We start from the raw sequence: 9,236 nt of genomic DNA on the forward strand, positions 1-9,236 counted from the left end.
CACAGTGGGAGGAACTTGCTGATGCACCAGGAAGGGGTGGAGCAGGGAGGAGCTACCATGTTTCCCCGATAATAAGACCTATCCCGAAAATAAGCCCTCCCCTTACTGTGTAAGATTCCTCTAAAATAAGCCCTCCCCCGAAAATAAGCCCTATTGAGATTGCTACTGTAGTGAAGGTGATCCCCTGCGCTACACGCTACATTACGGTACCCTCTGTATGCACCGCACCGTCCCCCCCCCAGTGAAACGCAGGCCGCGCTCCGAGCTGCATCCAATCAGAGCTGCAGCAGTGAGTGCGTCATCCTGTTCTTTATTAAATTCATTATTGAATAAAGGTACATTTTTTTGTTCACTTTTACTTGTTTATTAAAATTGCTGTCAATGTTCATTAAAATAAGCCCTCCCCTGAAAATAAGCCCTCTGGTGTTTTTCTGTCCAAAAAATTTAATAAGACAGTGTCTTATTACCGGGGAAACACGGTAATGACCAAGATAAAAAGCTGAGCATAAGCTGAGAGCAAGCCAGAACTTCTGGAAGCAAGCAGCATGGCAGCTGAGCAGTTACTAATTGAGAGCAGAATTGAGAACTGAGAAGAACCGAGAACTTCTGGGAGCAAGCTGTGTAGAGGCTGAGGAGCTGCTGTGAATGAGAGAGGAGGATTCTTGCTTGAGGGAGTCTGTTTTGTTTTGAAGGCCTGACAGAGGGAAGGTTTGGGAAGACTTGGTAATGTGAGTGTTCCCTGCATTGGTTATGTGTACCAACTTTGTGGTTACTGTGATGAATTTGACTTTCTGGTTTGGGGACTCAGTTTTCTGGCATTTGAATAAATGCTTTGGTTCTGTCCTCCATATGGAAAGCCTGTTATATTTTGTGATTCACAACTATACCAGCATATTCATGGCCACTGTGGGCATTGTGAATATCTTATTGGATACAATTGGATACAATGATCAAGACACTCTATCTCTTGGCTCCGAGCATTTTCTCTGGCTGTCCCCCATTCCTAGAATGCTCTTCCTCTTCCTCTCCAACTATTGACCTCCCCAATTTCCTTTAAGTCACAACTAAAATCCCATCTTCTTTAGGAAACCTTCCACAACCCCTCTTCATTCTAGTGTCTTCCTTCTGTTAATTGCTTCTTTTTTATCCTGTATATAGCTTTCTTTTTATATATTTGTTTGAATGTCGCCTCCCCCATTATATTATAAACTTCTCGAGGCCAGGAACTCTCTTCTGCTTCTTTTTGTATCCCCAGCACTTAACGCAGTTCCTGGAACATGGTAGGTATTTAATAAATTTTAATTGTTTAATTGCATCTACTTAAAATTATGGCATAAGAGGCCCCACCAATGTTTTTACCTTTATAAATTTGTCAAAGGAAATCATCAATTCAAATCAAAGGTATTTAATGAAATAACATAAATAAAATAATAATAATGAAATAACATAATAAAGTAACAATAAAACACTTCCCCCATCAACCTGGGGCATATTCTCATAAATACGTCATTTAATTTTCAATTCTGTTACACTCAACAAACATTAACAGAGCACATACTATGTACAGGGCAATTAGGATGCAATGATAAAAACAAGACAATCCCTACCCTCAAGGAGCATGCATTCTGCAAACACCATCCATGGGAAGAATAGAGACACATGCAGGGAGTACACGTGAAGAGGCATATCTAAGAAAAACATACAGCCAGGGCTTGTGCAAGGAGTGCCACACATGGAGGGAACATAGACGGCCATGACCCATGTGTCGAAAGGCAGACAAGTAGAAAACACGTACCTGAGGCACACGTCTCGAAGGGCACCTCACACCTCAAGCCCACTGATGTTCTTTCGGTAATGTCAACACGTTACACCTGCTGGTCCTTCACCCTGCTGGTGCTGTGTGGCATGAAGTCTCTCCGAGGTGTATCACCTCTGCCAATCTTGAACTTCGCTGTGTGTTGCTTCCTGGTCCCACTGTCACTGCTAGCCACAACAGCTCCATTGGGCATGAAGTCATGGGATTTCTCTCTGCTTCTAGCTTATGATTTCAGCTGGAAGGGTACTGGTCAGTCAATAAGCACTCATAAAATATCTACTTGGTGCCAAGCATTACGCTAAGCACTGAGGAGACAAAGAAAAGGCAGAAAGAAAATAGTCCTTGTGCCAGATGGACTGGCGCACCCGATCTAAAATGGTATTATAGAGCAGGTTGGTACTGGCTGAGAAAAAGAGTGGTGGATCAATGGAACAAGTTAGGTAGACAAGACACAACAGTCAACGACTATAGCAGTCTACTGTTTCATAAACCAAAAGACTCTAGCTTCTTGGATAAGAGCTTACTACAAAAATTGCTGGGAAAACTGGAAAACAGTATGGCAGAAACTAGGCACAGACCAATATCTTACATCATATACCAAGACAAGGTCAAAATGGGTACATGATTTAGACCTATACGGTGAAACTATAAACAAATTAGGAGAGCAAGGTATAGTTTACCTATCAGATGTATGGAGCTGAAAAAAATTTATGGGCAAACAAGAGATAGAAAACATTATAAAATGCAAAATGAATATTTTTTTATTACATTAAATTAAAAAGGTTTTGCGCAAACAAAGCCAATGCAGCCAAGATTAAAGGGAAGCAGAAATCTGGGAAAGAATTTTACAGCTAATGTCTCTGATAAAGACCTCATTTCTAAAATATATAGAGAATGAATCAAATCTATAAGAATATGTCATTCCCAAATGGTCAAAGGATACAAACAGGCAATAGTCACATGAAAAAAATACTCTAAATCATTATTGATTAGAAAAATGCTAATTAAAACACCTCTGAGGTACCACATCACCCCTATCAGATTGGCTAACATGACAAACAGGAAGATGATAAATGTTGGAGACGATGTGGGAAAATTGGAACACAAATAAAAACAACCAAATAGAGAGAAAATAATGTGCTTCAATCTGCATTCAGACTCCATAGTTCTTTCTATGGATGTGGATAGCATTTTCCATCATGAGTCTTTTGGAGTTCTCTTAGATTCTTGCATTGCTGAGAAGAGCTAAGTCTAACAAAATTAGTCATTGCACAATGTCGCTGTTTCTGTGTACAATATTCTCCTGGCTCTGCTCATTTCACTCAGCATCAGTTCATGCAAGTCTTTCTAGGTTTTTCTGAAGTGTGCCTGCTCACCATTTCTTATGGAATAATAATATTCCATTACATTCATATGCCACAACTTGTTCAGCCATTCCCCAGTTGATGGGCATCCCCTCAATTTCCAATTCTTTGTTATCACAAAAAGAGCTGCTATAAATTTTTTGTACATTTGGGTCCTTTTCCCTTTTTTATGATTTCTTTGGGATACAGACCTAGTAGTGGTATTGCTGGATCAAAGGGTATGCACAGTTTTATAGCCCTTTGGGCATAGTTACAAATTGCTCTCCAGAATGGTTGGATTAGTTCACAACCCTATCAACAATATATGTGTACCAATTTTCCCACATCTTGTTCTTCATCTATTATGTGGGAGAAAAAGTTGAAGTGAATTCAAACTCTGTACTGTAATGGGAATGCAAATTTGGAAGATCTTCCCTGCCCCTAGGCTAAAGTGCACCTGAAGCCTGGGGTGGGAGGCTTGTTTTTCAGTAGATTCAGTTGATTGGCCAGTGAGTGGGTCAATAAGGTTGTTACATTCTCTGAGCCAGGAGAAGGCTATATAAGCCCTGATGTGAGGCTTTGTTTTGGGGGCTCACTTTGAGAAGTGTTCTGTGATTTGATATGGATTCTGGGAAGCCGTTGTCCTGAGCCCCCTGGCTTTGAAAAAACCCAGATGTTGAAACCCAGATGGTAACTGGGTATGGATGTAATGGTTGGACAGTTTGAAATCTGTCTACTAGATCTGTTTCTGTCTTGATAATTCTGCCTGTGTACTTTGGAGTTCGGGGTGCTGACCTTTTCCCCTGAACAAGGTAAACAATATATGTCTGACTGATTAAAGTAAGCTTGTTAACCCATTTTTGAGTTGCTTTCTTTTAACAAAGCAGATCCAAGAACCTGTGTGAGCAGCCACCCTAGGGACGCCAGGGTGCTTGCTGCTACATGCACCTATCTGCACACTCATTGAATTAGAGATACTAAAAGGATGCTTCCCTTCTTTCCAAAGGTCTTTTGAACTGCTTGGCATGAAGCAGACAGAGCTGGCCTGGATCATATGCCCAGTCAGTGGGAGGATGACAAGAAAACAGAGGGGGCCATAGGGTATTGACTACTTCCATGCTCCTTCAACAGTCACTTTCTGGTGATAAAATAAATTCATCTGAAAAATACAGATGCATAAATAGAATATGCAAGTGGGTGATGTGTTGGGATAGGCCTAGAGTTATGAAGTTTTAGAGACAGGCAGTTGAAAAGCACAGCCAGAGTGTTCTCCAGTTAAGTGAAATGAGGTATGACTCTGGAGCCTTGGGACCATTTAAAGCTGTCAGCCCAACTGAATTTGGACAACTGAGTACCTTTTGAAACTGGAGTACTGTTTTCCCACTTTTTCCAGCCTCATCCTAGCAATTAGACGCTCTGGGTCCTCAGTCTGCGTCCCAAGGTCCTCTTTAGTGCCACCCTCACCTCCTTGTTGCGTAGGGTATACACCACAGGGTTGAGCAATGGGGTGACCACTGTGTAGAAAACAGCCACCATCCGGTCCTGATCTGGGTTACTTCCTGACTTTGGTCTCAGATAGATGATAGAGGCGCAGCCAAAGTGCACAATGACCACAGTGAGGTGGGAGGCACAAGTAGAGAAGGCTTTGTGCCGCCCAGCAGCAGAGGGTATCTTCAAGATGGCAGCTCCAATGAAAGCATATGAGAGCAGAATGAGGAGAAAGGAGAGCAGCACCACGATCACACTAAGGAAGAAGATGGTCAAGGCCTTGGCTGCACTCTGAGTACAACTAAGCTTGAGAACAGGTGCAATGTCACAGAAGAAGTGTTCCACTCGGTTGCTGTGGCAGAAGGAGGAGGAGAATATGAGACAAGTCTCAATGACAGCCACCAGAAAACCTGAGCAGAAAACTAGGGCTCCCAGACGGAGGCAAACCGGCGGGCTCATGATCACTGCATACCGGAGTGGGTGGCAGATGGCCACGTAGCGGTCATAGCCCATCAGGGTGAGGAGGAAACAATGACTGCAGCCCAGGCCAAGAAAAAAGAACATCTGGGCCCGGCAGCTGGGAATGGAGATGAGCTGGTTCTCCATCAGCAGATGTACCAGCATGTTTGGGATGGTGACCAGTGTGTAGCAAGTCTCTGAGAGGGACAGGACCCCTAAGAAGCAGTACATGGGAGTGTGGAGGGTGTGATCTAAGTAGATGATGGTAATGATAGTGATGTTACCACTGAGCGTGATCAGGTACATGAGCAGGAAGAGAGTGAAGAGAGTGGGCTTCAGGTCTGGAAGGTTAGAGAACCCCACAAGCACAAACTCCGTCACTATCCATGTCTCATTTCCCAGCTTCATCCCAGGAGCCTAGAAGGAGATTTTAACACCAGCCATATTCAGAACAGAAGTTTGCTCCAGTGGGTCTTGGTTTCCCACCCTACTATTCATTTTGACCTCCCCAATCTTGTCCTTCTCTTGCTACCTGTTCTGTTTACTTTAGGCTCATCATCCCTGAGTTAGGACCTCTGTGCCTCAGTGAAGGCAGTTCATAAATCAAGGAATCTGTCTGATGACCCAAGGATCCAGTCTTGCTTTTTTCACAAGATAGAAAGTCAACAAGGTGAGCATTATTGTTCCATAAGAAATAATGAAAGGGATGGTTTCAGAGAAATGTGGGAACACTTGCATGAACCGATTCAGAGTAAAGTGAATAGAAACAGAAAGCTGTATGATAACAACAGCATTATAAAGAAAGACAACTTTGAAAGACTTGAGGACTTTAGTCAAGGCAATGATGAATTACAGTTCCAGAGGACTGATGATGAAGCATGGCACCCATCTCTTGGCAGAGACACAGTAAATTAAGAATAAGGCATACATTTTTAGACATAGACAATGTGGGAATTTGTTTTGCTTGCCTATGTTTATTTGCTATGAGGGATTTCTTTTTCTTTTTTTTTTCTGCCGGGGATGTAGAAGGAGAGAGTAGGGAAGTAAGGGAGAAGGAAGGAAGGAAGGAAGGAAGGAAGGAAGGAAGGAAGGAAGGAAGGAAGGAAGGAAGGAAGGAAGGAAGGAAGGAAGGAAGGAAGGAAGGAGAGAGGGTCATTGAAGCATCTTTTTTAAAATGCTTTGAAAGCTACAGATTAATTTTATTATAATTAGAAAAGCAAGCTATACATAGTAGAGATCTGTAGTTTCATATACAAGCATCTATTTTCTATGTATATGGAAATGTACATTTGATTTCAAAAAGTTCAAAATGAAAAATGTTAAAAGAAAGGAAAACACCAAGGCTCAAACCCAATCCCCTTCTCTTTATAGGAGGTTCCCAAGTTTGCCAGTGGCTGTATCCTATAGCCTAAGGTTTACCCACAGCTGATATTACTAGTGTAGGGTAATGAATAAATAAAACATTGGACTTTGAGTCAGGAAGACCTAGCTTCAAATCCTATCTTCAATGACTTACTAGCTGTGTGACACTGGCCAAGTTACTTAGTCACTCCAGGACTCCGTTTCCTCATCTGTAAAGTGGGGGAGTTGTACTTGGTGACTTCTAAGGTCCCATTTATCTGTAAATCAATGATACTATAATCCTGTCTAGTGTGTCCTGTTTCTGTTGAGGGCATCCTTGGCATTCTCAGCACTCAGGATTAGTCTTAGAGAGTCAGACTTGACTCCTTCACTCTCCTTCACATCTCATATCTAATCAGTTGACAATAAGTTGATAGTGTTTCCATCTCTAGGTGTCAGGGTCAAATAGAAAAAGGCCACTAACCCATACGTAAGGACACCGTGGGCACATAACGACTTAGGAAACCACATATTAACATTATCTATATTCTACTGTACATTTTTTTATTTTGTTAAATATTTCCCAATTACATTTTTATCTTGTTCCAGCCACACTCCCTCAGTTCAATCAACTCTAATGGTTCCCTATAACCACTCAAATCAAATCCAGCTTTTCTGTTTAGCATTTAAAGCCCACTCCAACCTGACTCTACCTTTCTTGATTTATTTTCGCCTTGCCATCACAAACTCTGTTTCCTCTGAGCTGTCTTTCTTTTTGTTCTTCATGCATGACTATCCATCCCTCATCTCTGCCTTTGCACAGGCTGTTCCCCATATCTGGAAGCCACTCCTCCATCCTCATCTCCATGACTTAAAAGTCCTGGTTTCCTCCAGAGTCCAGTCCAAGTGCCACCTCCTGCACAAGACCTTTCCTGCTCTCTTCTAATTGTTAACACTTCCCATTCCCCCTATTTTTATCATGTTTATATGTATGTGTGTAGGTATATGTATATGTATGTATATATATGTACATGTATACAACTTCACCTATAGAAAATAAGAAGCAACTTGAGATCAGGGACCATTTGTTTTTGTTTGTTTGTTTTGTCTTTATTTCTAGTGTCCAACATATTTTAGGGGCTTAATAAATGCTTAATTGATTGATCACCCCATTTCAAGAAAATTGTGTTGCATTTCAGTGGTCCTTCTTCTGAATGTGTCATAATTCTTCCCTATTAATTGGGTCTTCCAGCCTAGAAACCCCAATTAGATTCACATACCAAAATACCATTACAATAAACCCCCAGAATGAAAAGGAGATCATATTCTGGTTATTTAAAAAAAAAGAAATATCCAGAGACTACCAGATTTTTGACTGAACTCCCCACTTTACCCAATTTAAACTTTTAAACTTGAACAAGCAATTTTAAGTCCTTACTATGTGCTAGGCATTGTACCAGGTACTGAGGATACAAAGACAAATATGAAAAACTGTCCTTATCTCAAGAAGCTTACATTATTCCAGAGATATACAACATATGAATAGATAAGCATGCACCAGCTTAACCTCTGCCTAAGAACTTGGGTAAGAACCCCTCAGTGAAAAGAAGATGGTAGCAGAGATGGGCAGCTAGTTATTCTCTGCATTTATAGAAGATTACACCAGGTAAGCAGGAATTGTGCACCAACCAATTAACATTACAAAGTTTCTGGATGACTGTATAGCAGGGCCTTCAAGCATGAATCTAGGCATAGGAGCCTTATAACTTCCAAAAGAAAAAAAATGGGGGATGGCATGGAATACTAAAGACAAAAAAGGGGAGAAGGATTTTAGAAAATTCTAGAGAGAACATGATATAGTGAATAAAGTCTTGAGTTTAGAGTCAGAAAAATGGGTTCAAAAAAAGGAATGGGTTCAAAAAGAGCCTCTGATATTAACTAGTTCTTTGACCCTAGGCAAGTCACTTAACCCCTCAATGCCTTAGGATGGGTCACTATGGGAAAACTCCAAAAGCATCGTAATGGCACAGCAAACTGACTGCTGCTTTTCTTTATAACAGGATCATAGGATTTTCAAGCTAGGAAAGATCTTAGATATCATCTAATCTGGAAGTTCCCAACAATTTCATTCCCCATACTTCCTGACTTTTAGCACACTTTCCCATACCTCCTATTCAACATGAAAGGAAATCAGTTCTAGACTTTATGATATATGTGCTCAAAAGAAATGAAATAAATAGATTAATTTCAATAGAATAACATAGTTATTTACCACATATTTCCTTTGATAAACTTTTCATACTTTGGGGGATACATATACTCCAGGCTAGAAACTCCTGATCTAATCTAATCCTTCACTTTACATATAAGGAAACTGAGACCCAGAGGGGAGCTATGATTTACTCAAAGTCACCACTAATATAAATCCAATACAATAAAACAGTAACATCACGTGTGATGTCAACAATGGGATTATAGAAACTGAGAATTCAGGAATAAAGGAATGAACTTTTTTTAAAGAAATTTTTTAATGTTTTCAAAATCTCTTTAACATGAAAAATTATCTCTTAAATGGGGCAAACATTTCTCTCTTGAAAAGAACTATAAAGTATATATTTGGGGGGTAATATATATGTGAGGGGGTGTTGTTGAATTCAGAGAATGATAATTTTTAATATGAACAAACAAGGGTTGAGGAAACAGAGTAAGATTCCCATGGGAGGGAAGGAGGGAGGGAGGGAGGGAGGGAAGGAAGGAAGGAAGGAAGGAAGGAAGGAAGGAAGGAAGGA

At 40.8% G+C, this 9,236-nt stretch overlaps 1 protein-coding gene across 1 annotated transcript in view; it reads right to left on the reverse strand.

Moving 5' to 3' along the window:
* Nucleotides 1-4,566: 4,566 nt before the first annotated feature.
* The window catches only part of LOC138160165 (olfactory receptor 10T2-like), a 6,264-nt gene continuing 1,594 nt past the window's right edge, over nt 4,567-9,236 (reverse strand). Inside the window, exon 2 of the mRNA XM_069086703.1 lies at nt 4,567-5,523. Within this exon, the coding sequence (XP_068942804.1) occupies nt 4,567-5,514 (948 nt within the window). The 5' untranslated portion in view covers nt 5,515-5,523. The remainder of the gene's footprint in view (nt 5,524-9,236) is intronic.

Source organism: Petaurus breviceps, unplaced genomic scaffold (assembly GCF_028583685.1).
Source record: "Petaurus breviceps papuanus isolate PSGF00001 unplaced genomic scaffold, PetGlider_PUasm1.0 180, whole genome shotgun sequence".
NCBI classification, from domain to species: Eukaryota; Metazoa; Chordata; class Mammalia; order Diprotodontia; family Petauridae; genus Petaurus; species Petaurus breviceps.